This window comes from Asterias rubens, chromosome 15 (genome assembly GCF_902459465.1).
Source record: "Asterias rubens chromosome 15, eAstRub1.3, whole genome shotgun sequence".
NCBI classification, from domain to species: Eukaryota; Metazoa; Echinodermata; class Asteroidea; order Forcipulatida; family Asteriidae; genus Asterias; species Asterias rubens.
Genome location: NC_047076.1, coordinates 7,858,250 through 7,884,308, shown reverse-complemented (window position 1 = coordinate 7,884,308; position 26,059 = coordinate 7,858,250). Strand labels below are relative to the sequence as shown.

General features: G+C 38.5%; 2 protein-coding genes across 2 annotated transcripts; one reads left to right on the top strand and one right to left on the bottom strand.

The window, feature by feature from the left end:
• Positions 1-1,302: 1,302 nt before the first annotated feature.
• Positions 1,303-8,833, bottom strand: LOC117299943 (chondroitin sulfate synthase 2-like). Its single transcript, XM_033783558.1, has 3 exons — positions 7,770-8,833; positions 5,953-6,098; positions 1,303-5,109 (listed from the first exon to the last, which is right to left on the bottom strand). Exons 1-3 carry the CDS (start codon positions 8,461-8,463, stop codon positions 3,658-3,660), a joined length of 2,292 nt encoding a protein of 763 aa, XP_033639449.1. The 5' UTR covers positions 8,464-8,833; the 3' UTR covers positions 1,303-3,657.
• Positions 8,834-9,147: 314 nt separating this feature from the next.
• Positions 9,148-25,887, top strand: LOC117299932 (26S proteasome regulatory subunit 8). Its single transcript, XM_033783538.1, has 11 exons — positions 9,148-9,174; positions 13,623-13,709; positions 15,133-15,202; positions 16,011-16,108; positions 16,789-16,914; positions 17,608-17,769; positions 18,624-18,787; positions 20,005-20,158; positions 21,272-21,481; positions 22,586-22,672; positions 24,560-25,887. The coding sequence occupies exons 1-11, from the start codon at positions 9,160-9,162 to the stop codon at positions 24,611-24,613; spliced, it is 1,227 nt and encodes a 408-aa protein (XP_033639429.1). The 5' UTR covers positions 9,148-9,159; the 3' UTR covers positions 24,614-25,887.
• Positions 25,888-26,059: the final 172 nt, after the last annotated feature.

The window sequence follows — 26,059 nt, the reverse complement described above, 5'->3', positions numbered from 1 at the left end:
TCGGGCATCAAATTTGAATATACGCAAATATTTACGACGATGTGATCATCGTGGTCATTTTAAAGTAACCATTCTCTTTGATTTGAAAAAAAAAAGATATATCAAAATAATATCTAGTGATTTGCTAGATATTACAATGGGTGTACAGAACACCCTTTGTAAAGGTTACAAAGGATGTACTCTTGCAAAGGGTCTACAGAACATTTGAAATAAGATTGAAAATCGATCTCGATGTTCACAGATTCACAAAACGATCAGGCTTGATCTCGAGCATCCAAAACTCGATGTTTAATACTCGAGAGTGAACAAATATATTTGGGTGAGGGTCTGTCACTATTTTCTTGTGACTCCAGTAACCAATTGAGCTTAAATTTCCACAGATTAGTTATTTTATGTGTCGGGTCACTTACAGATCGAACACTGGTCTTTTTTTACAACTACCAACGTTGTCCATATGCTTTATTAACATCAAATTCAACTGAAGCTATTTAATAAAAAAGGAAATTCAAAAGTTTCTTTATTACAGCAACAAGTTTATTTAAAACAAGTTTATTGTCAAATACACAGAGATACATTAATTGTTAAACCCTGTTTGTTTAAGGCTAGAAACCTATGTGTTCATAATCTGTTGCGTTGTGTGTAATGCGTAGTACACAATGTGTACAAATGTATAAAAAAAAACTGTTTTAATGTCAGCGGTTAACGCAATATGGATTCATGAAAAAATGTGTGTTGCTTGGCATGTATTTTCATATTCACACCTTGCGAAAAACGCTTTAAACCCAACGCGTAGGAACGCACATCGCGTAGGAACACACAGATTTACGGCCCAACTGTAATAATGCAAATTTGGTACATAGTCTTTTTTTAAACAAATGGCAAACTGTTAATAGGAGTTAGTTAGAGTTGATTTTGATTGGGGAAATCTTTCTTTTCTTTGCTATCTAAAAAAATATATAATTCTTAAGATTTCTATATTGATTGTCACTCTTATAATTTAGCACAACAAATTAATAAACAAAACGAAAAATGGATGGAAATGCAAAGTGATATTTCATATACAATCACGAATACATTTATGTGATGAGAGAGGAGGGTGCTGCTTATCTTTGGTTATGTAGGTGCAAGAGGCTATATTTGGTCTGAACACAGCACAACCAAATGTGCAGTCTATTCTGCTGGCACCCTATATGAACACATTCCTTCCTATTGGCTTATGTATCTAGATCAGGCCTGATACTTCACGGAGGCAACAAAGCAATTGCCTCCACCATGCCCCCAGGTCATTGCCTTGGTGCCCTTAAAAATGCTCCAGTAGAAATGTACAATGTCCTCATAGGGTGCCCTTTACCAAGGTGCTCCTTCAAAAACGAAGCGTACAGTCCTGTTAAAGTTGTTGCAACGCATTGGCAACCCTCTAAGTACACAGATCTGCATAACTTCCTTGAGTGATTTTTCCTCACTCTAACAAAATCCAGCACCGTAAAAAAAGTAATTCAACACCCAAGCAAAACTGTAGGGACAATGATTTTGATGGTTCATCTGATCCCATCCACTTCTCAGTCCAATACCATTTAACAAAATCATGCCAGGCCTGGAATTTTACGTAAAGGAAGGCCATGGAGGCCGTGACCTCCGTTGCCCTGGTTTTAGCCTTGGTGCCGTTTCCCATAGACTTTACAACTTTCAAATGGAAGTGCCCTTTTCAAAATGAAAATGGCCTTGCCTTCTCAAAGATGAAATTCCAGGCCTGAAAGGCAGTTGGATTTTGAATAATTTGAAATGGCCAAGTGTTGAACATGGTTTAACACCCCCACCCCTTCTAGTTTTGATTTGGACCATGGTCAAACAGACAGATTCAATATATGATTACCACAAACAGAATCATTTTGGGAAAACTCCTCTGATCTACAATATATATTTTTTTGAAATTCTTAAGTACATAGAACAAATTTATTGCATGATTGATCTATTTCACATGTTTTGGTCAAAATCTGTCATATTTCTGTTCAATTTCTCCAAAGAAGATTTTGAAGCGTCAGAGACTGTTTTCCACTGACACCTCAAAACCATCTTTTCCTCCTTCTTGAAGACATTGGTAATACAAGGCTCTTATTTCTACTTGGTCAATACTGTTCAAAAACCCTAACTACATACATGCGGCGTTCTCCCTAAAATTGTTTAATTACAAATTAAAACACATGAGGACCAGTCACAATTGTGTCCTAGTGGTCCGACTGGCTGGTTCTTTAACCTTAAACCTTATTGCTTGTTAATTTAGGATGCAAAACATTCAAAAACAGTATTCTTATCAAGTTCAAAGCATCAAGTGTCCACTATCAGAAGAAAAAAGTTGAAAACACTGAAATATTGAAGGAAAGTATTTTGTTTAAACATGACATTTGGACACAAGAAGAGACAGATTTTCAAAGGCCAAATGACAACATAACACACAGGTATTATAAGTATAACAATAATAGAAAGAGAGATATAGAAAGCACACAGACAAAGCAAGGGGTTAACAATAAATAAGGAGACAAGACATAGGGGTGGAGGGAAGGTGCAGATTGGACCACAAGAAGTTTGAAAAAAATATGCTTGGACAAAACCATTCTTTTCTACATAAACACTGGAAATTATGTGATTTTGAAGTAATACAGCACCATGGAAAAAAATATTTATCAGTCAGAAAAGTAACTTTAAGAGTTATACTAAAGTGAACTTTATATTATTAAGTACATTTTACATTAACATATTTTGTACAGTTTATATCATTTAAACCAATGATTGTTTTGCAAATTCTTCTTGCCAGCCTCTTGAACTAAAACTTTAAGTTTAATTGAATGGACACTTCACTGTCCCTTGGATTGCATTATGACAATGTCCAACCATGGGCAATAACAATGTAAATGTACTGTACTCTATAAATAAAATAAAATATTAATTATTCTCCTGGAATGAAAGTAAAAGACATGGTCCATAGGAGTTTGTGGATGATTGAAATCATTACTGCAGCTAAATAAAAAAGATCGAAAAAACAATGGATGGTCCGTGATCGACACACTCAGCAGATGAGGTCCAACGTCAACCTATAAAAGACTATGGACTTGTGCCCAATACCATGGCTCTGTTATCAGAAAAAATCTGTACTTACTGAAGGAGACAAATCCGCATTTAATGTAAGCGTGTTTGACATTTTATCAAAAATTTGTGCTTGCACGTATGCATATTTCATGTTACTAAGCAGTCTTCACTTAAAAAGTTAGTGCAGAATTTTGGCGCTTACCCAGTAAGTGACTGGTGACTGTGTAACTGTAAGCACCGAGTTCTGTGGTAACAGAACCATAAAGTAGGAGACTTTCGTGACAAAAGCTAGAAAAATTATAAAGGCTCGTTGATTGGGACCCTGCTATTGTCACAAGACTCTCCCCACCTGTGAACTGTATCAAGCTGGTAAGCACAACATATTTGCTTACAACTTATTCCAGTAATAGCATAACCAGATTACCAACTAAGATGCCGCGCTAATTATGTCCCAGTGTTGCAACTGGGTCCCAGCTAATTTATCTGCAGAGCAATATTTCCTGTTATTACTTTTATTAAAGTATAGCTTAGGTTCTAAAAGAAGAAAATAGTGAGAACACAAGAGTTGAAACTCTACGCAGGACCCTTTAATCCTGGCTGTTTTTGCTGTTGCTCAAACACCAGCATCGCCAGCTGTGATCTCGACGCTAGACCTTCAGCTCTTCCTTCTAAGCATCGTTGATACTGATCTTCTTTCAGAGAGGGTTGGCATATTCGTTGACGATAGTGAAGCTTAAGAGCTGGGTCTACGGCCCGGAAGGTGTTCAGTTTGGTGTGCAGAAACATCTCAAAGAGGTCTAGGTCTGACTGGATGTGTTCAGTCTCACTACCTGGATGTCTCTCGTTCCAATTCTTCCTGGCGTTCATGTAGTCCGAGTTGTAGAAGCTAGCATGCTCGAAGAGATACGTGTCGAAATGCCCGATGGCTTTGGTTATGTCGATACGGTTGGGGTTCGGCAACTCCTTGTAGATGATCTTGGGGTCGTACTGGGAGAAGGGAATCGGGAAGAAGACCTGCCAACCAGATATAGTGTTCATGCGAACTCTGTTGAGAAACTCAGCGGCAATCTCCATATTAGCATTGGTCAGGAGGAAGAGGGTATCCGAAGCAAACTTCTTTGAGACAACATCCATGATTGCGATGGGCGAAGGAAGGCTAGTTTTGACGCTGATCCACGACAGGTGAGAGCCAGGGTACTTGCGCTCCAAGTAGGATATATACCCTTTGTTGACGCTGTAAATATCCTCCTTTACCATCGACAAAGCCTCAGCAGGGGTGTAAATGAAGATCAGCATAACAGCAGACTTGTCACGTGTCTCAAGACAAATCCTTGCGTAGGTGTCTAAGAAGATGCGGACTTGCTCTTGACTGCCAGAAACCACTGGTAAAATGATCGTCACTTGGGTGTACTCGGTGACATAGGGCATTGAAACTATCTCCACTTTATTGAGAGGTCGAAGTAAGTGGACCCTTTTCTGAACTTCCTTTTTGTCGCCGTGAAGTTTCAATTCCATGTCCAAGGTGTACTCCATACCTCTTAGTGGTTCAAATCTTCGGTATCCATTCACAAGTCGTCCGAGCATGAAAATATTTCCGTAGATCTCATTCAAGCGTGACATTGTCGTCGTGAGAATCTCGTCAATGTCTTGTTTATTTGCACCAATCAGAGGAGACTTAGAGTTTGGGTCATCCAATCCAAACACATGTGTCATCGTGAAGTACTCCCAACCAATAACGTCGTACTGTGATGTGGGTTTGAAGGTGCTCTTTGATCCGATTGGCCAGGCTAATTTAGACTTGCCGCCAGGCGCATACACACTGATTTCCTCTATGACATTCTGAAGTTCAGAAATCTTACCCAGAGTTCGACTTAGTGCCTGCTCTGAGAAATATTTATGAAGTTTATACATTGTACGAGTGTCCATCACGTGGTATATAGACATAGCCCTATGGAATTCGCTGTCTTGCTTCTCCTTGCTTGACAGAACTTTGTCTTCAAAATCGTACGCATAAAACGTTGATTCCTGAAATGGAGAAAAGGAAAGAAAAAAAGTTAAGGAAAAAAAAAACCAAGAAATTGTAAAGCCTTTTGTTTCGATTTCTAAACATTCCAAGCAACAATGGGAGACAGAATGCTGGTATATTATTGTATCTTGTTAAAAAAAAATAATAATTAAATGCGAACCGTTAAATATATCACACGGCCAGACGGCCACTTCTTGGGCTGTCGAACCTTGGAATCAACTGTCACCATCCCATGGGCACAGTACAACCTACATGTACTCCTCGGGCTGAAACAGGGTAACCCCCTTCACAGTTCCTAAGGATGTAGGCAAGGGTATCACCCACTAGGAGCCTGGCTGGTACAGCAGAATGCACTACCTTCCAAGGACCCAGTAACTGGGGCGCTGTACTCCTTTTTTCGAATTTTGACATTATCGGTCGTACTACCGATAATGTCAAAATTTGGAAAAACGAGTACAGCGCCCCAGTTACTGGGTCTAATACCTTCCCAACTTTTAATGAAGCAATTAGGTTAAGTGCCTATAGTCAAGAGCACAAGTGTCATGTCTGGGATTCAAACCCACACTCTGCTGCTGACAACACAAGAGCTTGGGTCTGGTGAACTACATGTACATGTAGATCCCTCGGCTTAGACATGCCACTAATCCATTTCTAGACCAGCTAAAGAATGGTTTTGGCTTACTGGGTATTGGATGAAATGTTTTCATTTATAGAAATAGAAATAGAACCTTAAAGTGTAAACAAAATGCACCTGTCAGTCTGCTTTGAAGCAGCACAATGGTTTTTGGAGAATTTGTGAGAAGTTGGGTTGAAGATTCCAAAGGAAATTGCTTCTCTCTTACCTCATAAACGGAAGAGCAGCGTACATCCGAGTGGTCCTGAACGCATCTTCCAAACTCCAAGTCCGGTACGTTGTTCCACGACTTGCGCATGCAATCCTCCCAGTATGGTCCGACTTTCTTCAGCAGGTTTCTTGACAACATGTACCCTGTAAGTATAACAGAAAAGATGAAAAATTATTATTTTAGTTCTCATGATTGTATCGGGTCATGGTTGAGCTGTCTAGAACATCAAACTGAAGTTCTCATGGCCGAGTTGTTATTGTGTGGGTTCAAATCCTGGTTGTGACACTAAGTATTCTTCGGCAAGACACTTCAAGTCAAGGGGCTATGTAGTCATTGTCAATACAGCCCAGTGGCTGTAACCTCTCACCCAATTTCCGCTCGCAATGTGCATTCTCCAATCTCCATATATAGATATAAACAGGGGAGGATGCACGCATGCAGTAACTAATTCAATGTACAGCCATAGGTCTACATTTTTTTTTTAACATGATCCTAACAACCTGCCCCTTAAAGGCAGTGTACACTACTGGTAATTACTCAAAATAATTACATGTATTAGCATAAAACCTTTTTTTGGTGACAAGTAATGGGGAGCGGTTGATGGTATAAAACATTGTGAGAAACGGCTCCCTCTGAAGTGCCATAGTTTTTGAGAAAGAAGTAATTTTCCACAAATTTGATTTCGAGACCTCAGATTTAGAACTTGAGGTCTCGAAATCAACCATCTAAACGCACACAACTTCGTGTGACAAGGGTGTTTTTTTCTTTCATTATTATCTCGCAACTTCGATGACCGATTGAGCTCAAATTTTCACAGGTTAGTTATTTTATGCATAAAAAAATGTTGAGATACACCAACTGTGAAGGCTAGTCTTTGACAGTTACCAATAGTGTCCACTGCCTTTAAACTATAAAATAGCTTCTTACATTTATTTTTAGTTTGTACCAATATACCACCAAGATGTGTTTTAGCACTGTATACTCAGTACTTTCCCGAGCTCTGTAAAAAAAATCACAGACATAATGCTCGACACTCGGGTGGGATTCGCACCCACGACCTTATAGCTTCTTGTTACCATGGAATAAATGGGTACTTGCGAGGGGGTAGAGACCTTTGTTGTGAATGATTAGCAACATTATTAAACTTGCCTGATGGTGCATACTCCAAAGGAGTTGAGATTACTTTGAGGCCCAACAAAGGAATATTTCTAGTGTTAGACACTTTGTGTCTACAACGTTTAAAAACACCTAATAAATGTTTAGGGATAAGTTTTAGAATTTGTGATATTGCTGTTTTTGTTATTTGAATCCTCAAGTAAAAATAGCTCAATACATTTCCTATGGTAATCATTTGAGCCAATTTGTGTGGAAGTGGGTGTGGATTACAATGGAACTACATGTATGCCACATTTACAAACAAGATTCTGAAAATATTGATAATAATTTTAAAAAACAAAGACTACAATAGCTAGAATGTCTTGGTATGTATGATACTGTACAGTCAAACTCAAAGCAATGCTGAGCTGAGCCAGACAGGAAAGACTGCAGAATCAAACAGCAATTTTCCTATCATATACTCATGAATAATGAGTATGACTTCACCATTCAAACACCTGCCCTACAACATTGCGTCTGTGAGCGAGTGTGTGTGGGTGCTCATGCCATAGCAACCAAACCGGGAACGCTGCGTGCTTTATTGATGTGCGCATTTAGATGCGCTACTCTGCCCAAAATGGCGACTTTCACAGCAACAAAGGGGCTATTTGATTTAGATACAGTCAATTGCAGTTAAATTCCTTTCTGCACAAACAGACCTGCCTCTCTGCTACAGAATGTCACATCCATCTCAGATTCATGCACCGGACTTCCCATGTACAAATCACGCCCCACGCTCATGTGCCCGAGAAACTCCATAAACACCTCTCCGTAAATATACGTGTTGTCTTGAATCAAAAGAAACCAATCGTATTCGTTGCCGTAGTGTTCGTAGATGTACTTCCATATTTGGAACATCCTCACATTGACCTGTTCCCCTGGAAACGCGACAATCGTCATTCCGCTTGGGGCTGGCTCAGGGTTCGTCTTCGCAAAAAACACTAATTTATTGACATAATGGCTTAGCGTCTTGTTTAGCCCAACAGTGGTGGAATCTAAATCGATCTCTTCACGTGACACCATTACGCCCACAAATAGTTTCTCTTTAATTTGAAGTTCCGAAGAGATGTAACGCGATCGGATCAGGCTTTGTCGATCAATGTCCTTCTTCACCAGTGGATTATTTGCCGTCATCAAAACCGGTTCAAAGTCCTTGTCATTTAGTTGGTTCCCGTTTTCATCCGTGCCGTAATCTATGATTGCATTGGTTTTTCGCTTGGTCCCTGCGTGAATGTTACTGTCCAGTCCGCAATCACTGCCTGGTGGAGCGCAGATCAAACTGAGCAATGCTCCAACCATTACACCAACAGCAACATAAATCACCGTGCGAGATTTGCTTTTCATTATGGCCATTTCTGCCTGTGAATTTCTGGTTCAAGCAAGTATGTGAACTTATTGCTCCATGTGTAAACACACAGGCAGCCTGGCACACATCAAACTAACAGTAACAGGAAAGTTCTTCGCGACTTCAGTCTAGCAGTGTTTCATTGTCTGTTGTGGTGTTTTTTAGACCCCAACATTCTGCTCACAACTTGCAGTTCTAGACAAGGACATAGCCACGATGTCCCTCCTCACTCTCTCAGTTTTTGCAATAATTAATAAGTGGCATAGTCCCGAGTGTGTAAACGTAAGCACTTCCTTTTCTCATGAAAATAATGTGATCTTCCTCCACTACTGTGAGCTAGTCGTGCTTGTTGTGCCGTAATGTTACGATGTGTGTGTGTATTCGATGTATGGCTGCGTTATCTCTATGGCTAGAGGGGGGGGGGGGACTGCAGTGTGTCTAAAATAAAAACTTGGTTCTCAACACCAATTTTACCACTTTTTTGTTGATCATTACAAATAACTTTATATCAATCAAAGATGACTGATTGACGTATGACTAGGATAATGAGTTGCTTCCCTGTAAAGTATTCATTCGCAACTGGTCGGGATTAAAATAATACTTCAATGAAAAAGAGAGCTGTGTAGAAAGACAGAAACTATTTTTTAACTTGCTATATTAACCATTCCCGATCCCAGAATGCATTGCAAACTGCAAAATACAACATGGCGACCACAGACGTAAGTAATGAAGAATACAAAACTAAGTGAATTTTTGGTATTTTCTTCTATTATGCATACACGATGAACTCCTAATAAATGGCATATGAATACTGTAAAAATGAGCTATAATTAGGGACGTCGCCCGGTCACGTGACTGGCGAACAATTTGACGAAGTTTTAATTTGCGACGGTGTCATATTTCAGTTCCAAAAATTTTTTTTTACGAAATGGTGTAGAATAAAAGTATGTTAATAATGTAAAACTTTTGAGAAATTCGTTTTCTAGTACTTGACAAAATGTTAGAATAATTAGAAATTTACTTTCCGAGAAAAGAGAAGAAAAAATCCGTACTTTTCGTTAATTCGCACCCCGTCAGCGCGCAGTTCATTTCTTGTCCCTGAATTGCCATGCGTGATGAAGTTTTTCTTTGGGCTGTCGTACGGCCGTAAATACGTCCAAAAATATCGAAATACCCCTTAAAATGAAGCTTAGATGTTAGGCTTTTTAATTATGGCTAAGTCCACTTTGCCATAATTAATCTTAAACTATTGAAACAATGTTAAAATGTTTGTTGAAGGGGATTTTAACGATCGCGACTTAGCTCACCATCGCGACGCATACCAAACGAAAGACCGTGTTCTATTCTACAAAATGGTGGCCGTAGCTAAGTTGAGGAACGAGGCGGTTTTCAGCTACAGCGCCTTTTCCATGAGGGGTCGCTCAAGAATCTGTAGCTATTCGGTTGCAAGGTTGTGTACAGAGCTAGATGTCTAGTTTTGACCTCTCGTAAAGAGTCATTCATAAATCCCACTACAGCGCAGTGTACATGGTGACGTCATCGCGCCGAAACCAGACTTGCGCAATGAAGCTGCAAAATGGCAGTTACTGCGCCGCGTGGGTCTTATATTTGTTTACACTCCATTATTCATTCGTGAAGAGCGGACGTGTATTGAGAATTGCAAGTGTTTATTGATCAAAGTGCAGAATATTTGCGGGAAATTTGAACTTTTTAGAGAGAACTTTTGTTTGTTGACAAAGAATATTCACATTATTTTCGTAAAAAAGAAATTGAACTTGTTTTTCGTCCGTCAAAATTGTTTTTTTTTCTTCGGATTTCGGTGATCCATATTCAGCAGTTTAAATTGCAAACTTTCTAATCTCCAATTTCACACATTTTATTCTGCAACTTAGCTTTGTTACTTGATTTTTGACTAAATATTATTAAGTTTTATTGTTATCTTTCAATTAAACATTTACTCTGTTATTTATCTTTGTTGTTTGACATTTTTTACATTTTGAGAAGTTGTTCATTTTAACATTTACTCTGTTGTGTTCATGTATGATGTTGATATAGCTGTGTTTTTGAAATTTTCACATTATTTTAAATATTGACCTTTTGAGAAGTTGAATTTAACATTAACTTTGTTGTGTTATTTACCTCTTCTTGACATTTTTCACAATTAAATATTTGACTTTTGTGAAACTAGTTTTGGTGTGATAGTGTAGTGGCATGAACAAATAAATGACCACCAAGTTGCGCATATGGTCCATTTGGAAGAGTCTTGGGGCATCCAGTCTTTCAAATGGTCATGTAAAACTTGGTGGTGGTACAACATTCTTGTAAAATTATTAAATCTAAAATTTGCATAATGTTTAATGAAAGAGACAAGCAAACACAGTTCAGTCTTTGAATTTATTTCACTTTTATTTCATTAAGATCTTAAAATTTACTACATATTTTCCCAAAGGTTGCATCATTGCTTCATAGTTTATCTAGACATGCAGGTGTCAAATTTCAAACAATTAGGCATAATTTGCAAATTTTGAAAAACAACAATAGTTGGGGTTATGGGAATTTTGTTCTTGCTGTGCAATAACCTTGAAGGCATCTCACTTTTCTATTCCTTGTCCAAAAATGAAGGGGGTGAGATGTTTACTTTTTGAGATATGCACTTTTGAAAATGCGACATTATTTATTAGTTTTACACAGCAGGTGTCAAATTACGGGCAATTAGGCTCAATTTGCATATTTTGAAAAATAACAATAATTAAGATAATGAGAATTATGTTTTTGTTGTTTAATAACCTTAAAGGCATCTTACTTTTCTAATCCTTGTCCAAAAATGAAGGTGATCAGATATTTACTTTTTGAGCTATGCGCTTTTGAAAACACGAGTTAATTCATTATATCTGGCAGGTGTCAAAATACAGATAATTAGCATGATTTGCATATTTTGAACAAGAAAAAAAATTATTTAGATAAGGGAATTTTGTTATTGTTGTTTAAAAACCTTAATGGCATCTCCCTTTTCTATCCCTTGTCCAAATATGAAGCTGGTTAGAGATTTCCTTTTAGAGATATGCACTTTTGAAAATGCAAGGTATATTCGCTGTTTGTTTATCTCAGCGGGGAGTCAGATTACACGGGTAAGTAGGCCTAATTTGCATATTTTCAAAAATAACAATAATTAAGTTCATGGGAATTTTTAGTTGTCATTAAGTAACCTCAAATGCATCCCACTTTTCTACCCCTAGTCCAAAAATGAAGGTGGCCAGTCAATTACTTTTTGAGATATGCTCTTCTGAGAACTGTTGTTTATTCATTGTTTATTTGTTTATACGAAAGATCAAGATATGCACTTTGAGTAATCCCTGGGGACTTTGAGTCCATTTTTGAGGTCTGTTAATTCAAAATCCACGCAATCAAATTGGTTTTTTTCTTCAGTTCTCATAACACTTTTTGCCTGGAACCAGAATATTTCAGTTTTGTGTAACTAAAAAGTCTAATTTGTTAATTAGGATTTTATTAAAATTGTTATTTGTTTGTTTGTTGTTTACTTTAGTTGCTAGGCAACGACCACGACTCTGAACTTGACACTAAATAACCACAACTCTGGAACCCCTTGACCGATTTTCTTCAAACAACCACCAAATAACTCCATTTACTGAATTCTTTCATACTAGCCACATTTCAAAGCTATAGAACAAACATTGAAATTCTGGTTGCCATCCCTACTATAATATATGAGGGTGGTTAGTTATAAAATTGCCTTTTAAGTCATATTTATTCACTACGTAAACTATCGTTTTCAGTGAAGAAGGTGGCGATTCTTGTTTTTGCTTTGTCACTCGTCGTGTTTTTACAACATGAACATGGATTTTCATCCGCATCTAACTCGCTGCTCTTTTTATTAGTGTTACCATCTAGTCTGTCAACTGTAGTATTTATACCACGCAATGCATTTTGGGGATAAACATGCCATCAGTAAATTGTGCGAGAATTTGTGCGTGGTGTTTTTAAATTTAATTTCAGAATCAGAATTATAAGAATTAACGAACTTTTGTTTTACTTTTTGTTAATTTGTTTCGTTTATTATTTTATTTTTATGCATGTTGAGAACACAATTAAAAGTAGGCAAACAGAAGAAAGAATTATTTGGTTAGAATTTATAATACAGAAATATAAAACAATATTTTTTTCATAATTAAGACTGCATTTTGGTTTGGTTTGTAGACCCAAATTTAGTGTTAAAATTACAAGTTTTAAAAGTAAGTTAAAGAATCAATATAATTTACCAAGGATCTGCTGAGTGACTGCCACATTTGTTCATCAGAAGGTTTGTTTTATGGTGTGTTTAATGAAAGTTAAATTAGGGAATTGAAATGAGTTTACTCTTCTCTTAATGAATGTGGCGAATACTGTACAATTGGGATTTTTACATACATGTATCAAATGTTGTAAAAAGGTTGTAAAAAGGTGGTTATGGTAGAAAACTCGGGAAACAGATTTTGCCTGAAATATATTGTTGCAATATTTTTTCAGATATGAGTAAAACAATAGCTTTGTTGATTCTGGTGGCACGGTTGGCTTGTACGTAAAGCGCTCGCCTCTCACCAAGGTGACCCCGGTTCGATTCCCGGTCGGGGCCATATGTGAGTTGAGTTGTGCGTTGGTTCTCTGCTGTGCCACAAGGGTTTTCCAGACTATCCGGTTTTCCTCCCTCAGGAAAAAATCAAACACTTTCGATCTTGGCTGTGCTCCGTGGTCATAATGGGTTGATGTGGCTGGCAGCTGAATGCGCCCTTGCATGCCTGCTTCTGGAACACGTTGTAGCCGCGTCCTTCGCAATTCACCTCAAGCTGCGAGTAAGGACGATTAGCCCCCCCAAATTATTGTTATTATTATTCCAAAATCTATTGTTTGGGAACAGTGATGGATTTTTTCTATGGTGTTTTTTTTTATAGACTTTGATGATTGATTGATTGTTAAACCTTCATATTAACTGGTATTTCATGTATTTGTTGGGTCACACAAAGTTTGAATACTGATCTTTGACAGTTACAAATGTTAATCACATGCTTTGAGGAGGATTACGCTATCGCAACTAGCTTTAAGTTACAGGTTTTACAACTGAATGTTTTTGTTCTGTTCATGTACTCTTGAGTCTTTGTTTGTTTAATTTCAGATGGAGGTTGACACCGGAGCCAAAGGAGATGGACCAAAAGGAGATGGAATCAGAAAATACTACTTGACAAAAATAGATGAACTACAGGTGACTAAAAAAACAATATTGTGCAATGTTCTCTCTTACCAGTGGCCAAATCAGGGATGAAATCGTTCAGACTTTTGGCTGAATTCAGGCTCTTTATGTCGGCCTGGTTAAGAAACGGACAATATTTTGTCCACACATAAAGAATCCTGCTCATTGGTCTCTTTCTCTAGTGCTGTGGATACTGTTTCCAAAAGCTCCTTGGAATCTATAACCCTAGGGGTAGAAATTGCATCATTTCAACATATCTTTGAGTTGGTATCCAAGTTTCAGACTTTTTCGGTAGTAATGACTCTCACCCCTGCCAAATGGACCAGTCAAAATCACTCCAAAGTGATGTGGCTGGCTAGTTCTTCAGTGTTAAAAAAACATCTATGTTTGATTTGATTATGAAGGGCAACATTTGACGGACCAGTGAAATGAAAGGCTAACTCGTCCTAGTCACTGAAAAAGTTAAGGGCAAACTTGTTTGTGCAACATGACATTTCAAAACAAATTGTCCTTTCATTATTACGTCAGCCATACCCAACTTTTTCAAAATCCGTCAAAATTCAGTCAATCATATCATCCTACTTTATCAGAGCCCAACAACTGTTTGGGTGCTGAGTTTACACATTAAACTTAAACTGTATGACATATTTTATTCTGTTGAACCAAGGACTGCACTGGTGAACTGACTATGCGTTATATGGTCAGAGGTACCAACATAATCAGAGTCCAACACTCTGATAAAGCCATTGGACACTTTCTGTAAAAAGTATTGTCCAAAGGCCTACACTTCGTGTATCACAACTTATATATAAAATAACACACCTGTGAAAATTTAGGCTGAATCGGTCATCGGAGTCGGGAGAAAATAACGGGAAAACCCACACTTGTTTCCGCATGTTTCGTCGTGTCATGACATGTGTTTACAATAAATCGTATTTCTCGATATCGAGAATTAAAAATTGTTTTAATGTTTTCTCAAAAAGTAAAGCATTTCATGGAAAGCTATTTCAAGAGAAGTCTTTCACCATTACCTTCTGTAAACCCTGTAAGTTATTTGTAAATCTGTGAACTTATTTTTTTGTTCTGTCCCGAAATTGTCCAATGGCTTTAGGTACCTGTATGGTGTTGGACTAAGGACTGCACTAGTAAACTGATTATGGGAGCAGGCATATCACCATCATCAGAGTCCAACAATTAATTTTTTTGATAGAGTGTTCACTTACTTTATTTTCATCTTAAATGTTTTCTTCTTGTTACCCCATAGCAAAAGTGCCATTTTAGTTTTGGTTAGGGCAAACTTGTATTGTAAAACATTACCAATAACAATTGTTGTTGAAACCTGATTGGGCTAACCAGGTAAAAACAAGATGAAATCAAAAACTAAATACAAAATCATTTGAGGAATTATCTTCTTTCCTTCTTTGCTTCATCATAGATGGTTGTAACAGAAAAAGGACAGAACCTGCGGAGATTAGAAGCTCAACGTAATGAATTAAATGCAAAAGGTAAGCAGAGTTTCTACTAGTTTGCAAAGCAGTCTGGCACATAATATGCTATTATGCAATTTAAATGCACGATATATAAAACAAATACGAGAATGAAAGACAACCCCAACTTATTTCAGGGATGAGAAATCTAAGAATTCAGATATTAACATGTCTGCCTGGTAAACAAAAATGCTGTACTTTCACTGAATTAAATAAAGTCAGGCTCTTTGATCTACTTCTCTAGTGCTGAGGATTATCTTCTCTAGTGCTGAGGATTATCTTCTCAAAAGCTCCTTGGAATCTATAACTCCAGGGGTCGATTTCACAAAGAGTTAGGACTAGTCCTAACTTAGGACTAGTCCTAGAAGACATGAAAAACGTATGGATAGTCCTAAGTTAGGACGAGTAACTTGTCCTAACTAGAGAAGACTAGTCTTAACTCTTTGTGAAATCCACCCCTGGGGTTACTAAAAGTAGGAAATGCCATCATTTCAATGTACCCCTACATGTGAGATCGATCTGGATCCCAGTTTTGGCTTTTTCATCAGCAGTAACTCTCACCCCCGTTTATTTAGTTATTTTATTTATTTTATTTTATTAGACTTACCACTGGCATAAAAATATACAAGACGATACATAAAGAAACAATGGGTCAAAATAGCTTTAAAATACCAAGCCAGTGAGTGGCGAGGAGGAACAGGTGACCAGCACCTCTACAAAGCCGTCCTGCCTCAAAGAATGACCCCTGAAACCCACCCCACAGTTTATATGTAATAGAGTTATCGTTAAAGAATTCTTCAGAAGAATCCTCTTTGTTTTTTATTAGTGCGGATGTTGCGGGAGGAGTTACAACTTCTTCAGGAGCAAGGATCCCATGTGGGAGAGGTAGTCAAAGCCATGGACAAGAAGAAAGTTCTAGTAAAGGTAGGCAGGCCTTGAAGATTCATCTTAAGGGCACGGCCATTTTAATTTTGCAAAGGAAAGTCTTAAAGTCTATGGGAAACTTTTGAGAAGGGGCATCAAGGCCAGCAGAAGCCATCTTGTAATTCCAGGCCTGGGTAGACCTTCGAATCCAGTATTTGGTATGTCCCTTATAAACACTGAATAATTTCAAAATAAAAAAAGCTCCTTTATTTCAAAATCACATGTATTCATCTACGATGTATGCCAGTGCCACACTGCAACAATGTAAAGTTTGAAATACCAACAGATCCAGAGTCCTGTAATTCAGGCCTCAAAATAACCAACAGCATCCAGCAATTGATGTGGTGCCCTGTGCAAGGTTCCGATACAAACTTACATTTTCCCCATAGAAGTACCCCTAAAGCTGTGGTCTTCTTGAGATTTTCTTTGAAATTCAAGCCCTGGCTCAGAGTGAGTACCTGTCATTTTAACAGATGTTAAACATGCATGATACCTGATGCAAATTTTACATCTATTAAATTGTGTGGAACCCAATGCTATGATTCAAACTGTCTCTAGCTACGGGGCAATCTAGTTGGTCTAGTGCTAGACATCTGCTCTAGATTGGCAAAGGTCGTTGGTTCGAATCCCACCCTGTCATTTGATTATGTTGTTTTCTTTTTTTCCACTTCTTTCTTCAGGTTCACCCAGAGGGTAAATTTGTTGTTGATATTGACAAAGCCATTGATATAAATGATGTTCAGCCAAACTGCAGGGTAGCACTCCGTAATGACAGTCACACACTTCACAAAATTCTACCCAACAAGGTAAGGTTCTATTGTCTGTTAAATTTTGATTTGTTTTGACAAAATATTTAGCCCTCCTACTGTTAGTGAAATTTTCCAGTGAGTTGACCAACCCTTTGATAAACCACTCAAAGGTTGTGTAGGGTGGCACAACTATGCACAGAACTAAACTGTGTAGATGCATTTACCCCTTGATTTCTATTGCAGGCTGCCGTAGTTTATCTATCATTCAAAACCATAGAGGAATTTTAATACTTGAGTACTTGCACAACAACAAATCTTGTTGGCCTAAAATCTTGAGTTTGCAACTTACTGTTATAGTTGACAACAGTAAAATTTCTTTTAAAAAAAAATAAAGGAAAGTCTTCCAACACATGACTGTTGAGTGTCAACGTAGCAAACACGCCTGGGGCCAATTTCACAAAGGTCTCAAATTGATCGTAACTTCAAATCAATCGTAGTTGCTAAGTAAAGTGTGATGTCACAATACAAATCTCTATGGTGATACTGAAAATTTGTCTTGCGATGAATTTTATTGCTTTGTGAAATCGGCCCCTGGTTCATCTTTTTTAGGAGATAACTAGGCAATTTAAACTACTTAACTTGCAAAGTGCCACTTACACAAGTGTTCCGTTTCACGCAGTTCACTTTGCTGCCTGACACTGGTAACATGACACTGATAGATTTTCCACTGTCTGTTTTCCTGACTCCCAGGTTGATCCATTAGTCAGTCTAATGATGGTAGAGAAGGTACCAGACTCTACCTACGAGATGGTCGGAGGTCTGGACAAACAGATCAAGGAAATCAAAGAGGTCATTGAACTTCCCGTTAAGCACCCAGAGCTTTTTGATGCTCTCGGCATTGCACAACCAAAAGTAAGTTTACAAACAAATTAATAATAGGGAGGATTAGCTGCACATTACGCGAGCAAATACGCAGAAAATTATGTTCTTAAAATCTCGTGTTTTAAGCATACATGAACGTACTATTTTTCACATCTGGTACATAGCCCCTCCAGGCGAGTGTAAAGTAACATCCAAATCCAAACGTCGTCAGTGAGCATGCATTAAGCCCTAAATGTTAACGTCACCTAGAAACAACACCATTTTCTGACGTATATGTATTTGCTTGCGTAACGTGCAGCTTAACCTCCCTAATAATAATAATAATAATAATAAAACTGTGTAGCGCCTTTCAAGCTACATAAAGCACTTCACAAAAAACATACAAGTAAGAGAAAATAGCAAAACATTACACGCACATGGGAAAAAGCAGTGGAGCAGCTGCAGATAGTTCAACAAATAGTTCTATATCCCAACACCCCAAGTATTCTTTATATAGTTCATCTTAAGATTTTACTACATTTGATGGGTCTTTACTGTGCTTACAAGCCGCCCACTCTTAACAGAAGGCCACGCTCCATATTACCAGAATCCAAACTTTTGGACGTTGAGGTTACCATACTTTGCAGAATTTTGAAAAGTACAAAGCTCAAGCACAAAAATTAGCAAAGCACAACAGAATTGGGCTAACCAGAGTCCAGTGGGCATCAAATGTTATGTTAAGAATGCAGGTTTAACCATCCATACATTGCCTAATATGTTCACTGAACAGTGTTATTATATTAGGAATCTGACTCCTAAATTGGAGCAACCAAGATGTATATGTGATAACTTTGTGTGAATTTGGACAATACAATCCTTTCTTGTCATTGTGTCTTCCCCCTCAGGGTGTTTTGCTGTATGGGCCTCCTGGTACGGGTAAAACTCTACTAGCTCGGGCAGTGGCTCACCACACAGAATGTACGTTCATCCGCGTCTCTGGTTCGGAACTGGTGCAGAAATTCATTGGTGAAGGCTCCAGGATGGTCAGAGAACTCTTCGTCATGGCAAGGTAAAGGCCATGTCTGAATAAATAGCTTTGATGTTGGCTATGGCTGGAATGCTGAAAAGTCTAAGTCTTCATTGTTATCGTGGTGGCTAATGTCCACAGCCGTACCTGAACCTTGGGCATAAGTACTTGAGCAATAGTGCTGGGCGAATAGTGAAATTTTGGTATTCGGATACCGCTGGCCAACTATCCGAAATTAACCGGATATTCGAATAGGTTTATTAAAAAAAAATTATATATATATATATATTATTATTATTATTATTATTTTTGGCCGCTAGAGGGCGCTGTTCGTTTGTGAATGAGATCCTATGGGCGGATTGATATTAGTTTTAGACAGTCACTCGGTTCATTCATAAAAATAACCGGATCTAATTTAAAGATGGCGATTTGCTTTTTCTTTTGATCGTGATTGACTCTACGTGAAGGAAAACTTTCGTAATCTTTGAACAAATTACGTCAGAAATTTCCTTGTTTTAACTCTTCACGGAGGTGAGCATAGTTAAATACTTAATTTATGCTGTTTTTAATAGAAGTTTCATAAGGATTCAGACAAAACATTCCTTTCAGTTGTCGCCCGACGTCCGCGGATATTCGGATATTAAAGAATATCCGGTTACTTGGTTGTAATTACAGAACTATCCGGTTTATAAATAGGTATTCGCGCCCATTGCGGATATCCGGTTAAGAAAAAAAAGGCATTCGCGGTTACCGATAGGAAAACCTATTCGCCATTAACCGGATATTCGAATAATTCGCCCAGGCCTATTGAGCAATTCAAGATTCACAAGTAATTCCAAATTGGTATTGTCTAAAATTGTCACTGGTTGGATGTGAAACTAAAGCTCCCTGTTCAGTTGAAATTAGGTTTACCCAGAAGTACCTCCAACTTTGGATGAAAACCTTTCACAATTTGAGTCACCTGCAGCCGATTTCACAAAACATTAGGACTTATCCAATTTGAGTTACCCGTCCTACGTCTTTGGATACGGAACTGAACTCGTCGTCCTAAGTCCTAAGATTAAAGTTAGGAAGAGTTTGGTGAAATCGACGACTGTAATATCCAATAATCTTGTCCATCTTTTTAAATAAAGTGGCTTATTCCATTTATTCAAATTTTAGTATATTATGTTAATTCATGATGTATCAGCCTTCAAGCTGTTTTTATTGAATTTGATTTTAAATGAACCATTATAATAATAATAATCTTGCATTGCCAGAGAGCATGCCCCGTCCATCATCTTCATGGATGAGATTGACTCCATTGGGTCGACACGTATCGAGGGTAGCTCGGGTGGAGACAGCGAAGTTCAACGTACTATGTTGGAGCTGCTCAACCAGCTGGATGGATTTGAAGCTACCAAGAATATCAAGGTAGGGTAGAAATGCTACTTGAGCAAAGTTCAGGTTGAGTTTTTATACATAACTCTTAACTCTAAAGGAACGTTACAGACTTGGTAAGAAAACAAAATCGTGAAGATCACAAATTTACATCAAACCTACACGGTTTAATGATGATGATAGTAGAAAACATCCCTTGAAATATTTCTGCCTGAAATGTTATATTTGATGAGAAATAAACAATTTAACTTTGCGTTTGGAGTTTATCGCTCAGTGAGCGTTTTATTCATTTTTTTTGTTTGCATCAATGTCATGCAAAAGGTGTAATCGGTTTTTCACTAATTTCTCGTGATGCAGATGGTCGATCGATCTCAAACTTCTACAGGTTTGTCAGTTTATGTATATGGTGGATTACATAAAGTACTTACACTGCCAGCAACTGTTTTGTTAGCAAAACCAGTTTTGTAATGTTCCTTTAAAGGCCTTGTCACATTTTACAAATTGCAAATTTTACAGGCAACTTGGAGGCAACCAACTGCAGTGCATGCTACGGGACCACTTTGGTAGCACAAACATCATCTTACAATCCTCAAACATCATCTTACAAATATGTGACCATTCAAATGTGACTATCTGTCCTTTTGGAGAATGCCTAGAACTGGTTGCCTATAAATTGCCCTGTTTGACAAGACCCTTACAGGCATTTGTGCATCTGCCTAGTGCACAACTCTATGGCATTTGCCAATTAAAAGGGTCTGAATGCATGTGTGAATGTAGTTAACATCTTTTATGGGAAAAGCTGGTCCATGTATTATTAACAAATTCCAGTCAACAGACAGAGTATACTGTTCAGCTGCACAAAGCACGCCTACCATTTCTGTCATTTAATTGTTAATTCCTCTACGTACATTTTGACTACCCAAAATGAGTAAACAGGGAAGGTGTGTGTAATTGTGCTGCGTGTTGCAAAAAGTATAAATTTGTTTTGAGATCCACACACTATTAAAAACAGATTAGTAGCATGATCTCACTGCAAATCTATACCATAAATTTTCTATGTAGAAGTCAAAATGATTTGATATTTTGTGCACTTTTTATATCACCACCATTTTTTGGTTTTCATATTTGTTTAATTTGCCTTCCCAGGTCATTATGGCAACCAACCGAATAGACATCCTTGACTCCGCCCTCCTCCGCCCCGGCCGCATCGACAGGAAGATTGAATTCCCGCCACCCAACGAGGAAGCTCGTCTTGACATCCTCAAAATCCACTCCAGGAAGATGAACCTGACTCGAGGTATCAACCTGAGGAAGATTGCCGAGCTCATGCCTGGTGCATCAGGGGCTGAAGTCAAGGTAAGAGATCGTGTCATCAGGATTTGGGTTATTGTGCCTCGCGGTGATGCTGAACGGGGATACAGTGCTTGTCTTGTCCTTTTGTGCAGGCCTACGTCTTTGTGCCCTTACACATGCAACTGTCTGGGTACTTTGTACATTTGAACAATTCTACCGACAATTATTTCCTTCTTCTGATTTCTTCAGAAAAGTGAATAAAAGAACAATGGAAGTACCCTCTAATTGCCATACATAAGGTGTCCGGGAAGTACCCTCTAATTGCCATACATAAGGTGTCCGTGTGTGCAATCATTGTCTGGGAGATTACACAAGAAAGGACTTGGCATACCATCTCCAAACTTAGTGTGTGGATTGGTCTTGGGATTCCCTGTAAGCCAATTGTGTTTTGGTATCCTAGACTAAAATGTCAATGTCATTATCACTGCAAAACAATAAATATTTTCCGAAGGGTAACTTATGAAGAATGAGATTAATCTCAGCAGGGCATATGTGTTGGTCTTTAAAGCCATTATACACTTTCAGCACAGAAAAAAACCCTCACATATTTACAAATAACTTACAGGTTTACAGAAGGTAATGGTGAAAGACTTCTGATGAAACATTATTCCATGAAATGCTTTACTTTTCGAGAAAACATTAAAATAATTATCAATTCTCGTTGTCAACAATTACGGATTTATTTTAAACACATGTCATGACACGGCGAAACGTGCGGAAACAAGGGTCGGTTTTCCCCGTTATTTTCTCCCGACTCCAATGACCGATTGAGCCTAAATTTTCACAGTTTTTTTTTTTATATCAGTAGTGATACACGACGTGTGGACCTTTGGACAATACTGTGTCCAATGGCTGTAAGGGAAATGTCTTATTTTTTAAAGCAAGAAAAAAGTTGTGCGTCTGTAAATGTACGTAATGGAAATTATAGCAATAGCTGTAGCCGCCAATCTGGTCTTTCTTTCATAATCAGGCTTTCGTATATTGGGTCAGATCTTTTAATTCAAATGTTTGTATTTTATTTTTACCCCTGAGAAACAGCTCCTGTTTTTGTCATGATCCAGGAATAATTATTTAATGGGTATTGTTTTGGGGGTTTTTCTTGTCCAGGGCGTTTGCACCGAAGCTGGTATGTATGCCCTCCGAGAAAGACGAGTTCACGTGACGCAAGAAGATTTTGAAATGGCTGTAGCTAAGGTAAACTTTCTACTCAGTCATATTTGTTTTTCTTTAACCCATTATAGGTTTCCCTTTGCACTAAAAATTATCAACATTTATCTGATTTAATACATGTGTGAAGTGTCAGGCAGACGAGCGATTAATGCAGGTCAAGTGGAGGGAGCATCGCCAGCAGACAGGGTGCATACCTGGTACAATCACTTTAGCCAGCTCCTGGGAAACCCGCCACAAGTGCTGGATGAAGAACATGAGATCTCTTCAGTGTTTGAAAGCCTACCTATTGATGATGCCTCTTTCACCATGAACGAGTATAGGAGGGCGAAGCTTTCTATAAGACTTGGCAAAAGCGGTGGACCGGATGGGATACCAGCTGAGGTAATAAAACTCTGCGACCTCGATGAGATCATTCTGCAGCTTTGTAATGCAGCATTAAACAGGAGAGAGAAACCACAGCAATGGTCCCTGCTCAACATCATTCCAATACATAAATCAGGAGCCTTTAGCAGTGTGGACAACTACAGGGGAATTAGTCTCAGCTCGGTTGTCGCAAAGACGTTCAACAGGATGATTCTGAACAGGATAAGACCCGCCCTGGATCCACATCTAAGAATCAACCAGAACGGTTTCAGGCAGAAAAGATCAACAGTAGCACAGATCCTTGCCCTAAGGAGGATAATCGAAGGGGTAAAATCCAACAACCTACCAGCCGTGATGACCTTCATTGATTTTAAGAAGGCTTTTGATTCAGTGCATCGTGGCAAGATGATTAATATCCTGAGGGCATATGGTATCCCGGCTAAGCTCGTGGATGCAATCAGCGACAGTTACAACAACACCAGAGCTAAGGTAATATCACCAGATGGAGAAACACACGAGTTCCCAATATCAGCAGGGGTGTTACAGGGTGATACTCTGGCACCATATCTCTTCATTGTGGTGCTAGACTATGCACTCAGACGGGCAATTGATGGGCGAGAGGAGGAGCTTGGCTTCACCATTGACAGGAGGAGGAGCAGACGAGTGGCTCCAGTCACGATCACAGACCTTGATTTCGCAGATGACATCGTTCTGATATCTGATGAGATTGAGCAGGCTCAACTGATTCTGCAAAGAACAGAGACCGAATGTGCCAGAGTGGGGCTATTTCTCAACACCAGGAAGACAAAGTACATGATATTTAACAGCAACACTACCACCCCCTTACAGACAACCGTCAGTTCCGAGCTGAACCGGGTAGCAGATTTCAAATACTTGGGCTCGTGGGTTAATGACACCGAGAAAGATGTGAAGTGTCGTATCGCTCTTGCCTGGAAGGCACTTAACTCCATGAAGAACATATGGTCAAGTCAGATGTCCCAGTCCCTGAAGGTGAAGTTCTTTACTGCCACTGTGGAATCAGTACTGCTTTATGGATGTGAGTCCTGGACACTAGCCAGTCGTCTAGAAAAGAGACTGGACGGCTGCTATACGAGAATGCTTCGCTCTGTTAAACAGATTCATTGGGAGAGGCATGTCACAAACCTGGAGCTCTACGGTGGGCTGCCGAGAGTTAGCACCAAGATTAGGGCAAGAAGGCTGAGACTAGCAGGTCACTGTCTCAGACATGATGAGCTGGCAGCGAGCAAGCTTGTGCTTTGGGCCCCTACTCAAGGTCACTGTTCCCGAGGTAGACCGCAAACCACCTATGTGGACACCTTGTGCCGGGACTCTGGACTGCGTCGGGAAGAGCTACGTACAGCAATGGAGGACCAACGTGTTTGGAGGGCCATCATCCGATGCTCCGCATCGACTGAATGAATGAATGAATGAATGAATGTGAATCTTTTGCAGAAAAAGATAGATGTTTAGAAAATGATAAGTTTTCAACTTAAATGTAATGAGTTTTTTGTTTGATTTCTTTAACAGGTGATGCAGAAAGATTCTGAGAAGAACATGTCCATCAAGAAATTCTGGAAGTAGTTGATATAAATACATAGTGATATTAAACTCCATTCATAATACTGTTGCAAGAGGATTTTAATGGCCGACAGTTGATACAGTAATTGCCTACCATCTTTGCTTATAGACCATTACATGACCAAACATCACCTAAAGAGAACGAGCAGACGTTGGGGTAGATTGTGGGTAGCTTTAGACCTGAGGGTTGTGCGAATATGTTGCCTGTTAGCAAAGGCCAATGTTATAATCTGCACAATCATTGTGTCAGACATGTGCGTTTCTGCTCCATGCTCCCAGTTTGACAACTTCTGGCTTCAAATCTGGCATAAGTGTTTTTACCAAAACCAAGAAATTTTATCTTTCTAGAGCATTTCTTATGTTATAAAGGTATGTATTTCTGAGAAGACCGTAGTCTTTTAAGAACACAAACCTTAGTTCAATTGTGTAACTTTTCTTGCGTACATCATCAATGAAAAACTAGTTCAATGCAACTCCTATGGGCTTCAGTTAATCAGTTTCTTGAAATAAGAACTAGTACTACCATTGTCATTGACTGCAAAGGGAACCTGACAAGGATTAAGAGTGTGGTGGAATTTAACACAAATTTCAACTATGAATGTTTCCTATTGGTTTATTTAGTGCTATTTTCTGAAATTTTTTGGAAAGTTTGGTCAAAATATAAATGAAGATAGCTGTTACTGGTATCTGTCAGTTATATTTATTAAAACAAATGTACATGAACATGTTGCTTTGGTTCAAAGAAGATTCAACAAAGATAGTGGTATTCCTACAAACTTTGTGAATTTTAGCATTCAACTTGCAGAAGAATTGCACAATTTCATTGCACTGCTTACTGCATAATGTTGTCCTTGCCATTACCAATCTCTGCGCTAGCTACTGCTGGCTGTGTAAGCAAAATGCTAAGTGGTACAATAATTCTGGCTAACCTGTGAAACATGCTTCCGTTATAAGTACCTCTGGTACTGAGTGCCAATTGTTCACATTGCAGTTAAATTAGAGCCATGAAATTGAGTACAATAATATCAATGCCAAAACATTTGTGATCGTATAAAAGGATTAATTATAATACATTAATTAAAAATGAGTCATGACATTGGTGAGCAGATTTTGATGTAATCTTTTGAAGCTACTGAAGTTGGTAACTTCTTCTAGTGTATCCGTATTATAAAAATCAGAAAAAGTGTACGGAGAAAACAAGTTGGGTAAAATAAATTACACAAGAGAATTTGAATAACACACACAGTTGATTAAACATATTGTACATGTATTGTTTATATGCTTGGATGATTGTATTCATTACATCCCCTCGTATAATTTAATTTTTTAAATGTCATTTGGTGCTCATCACCCCCCCCCCCCCCCAACATTGTGTCTCCATTGTGATCAGGGCCCCATTTCATAAAGCTTGTAAGCACAAAAATTTGCTTAGCATGAAATGTCTTCCTT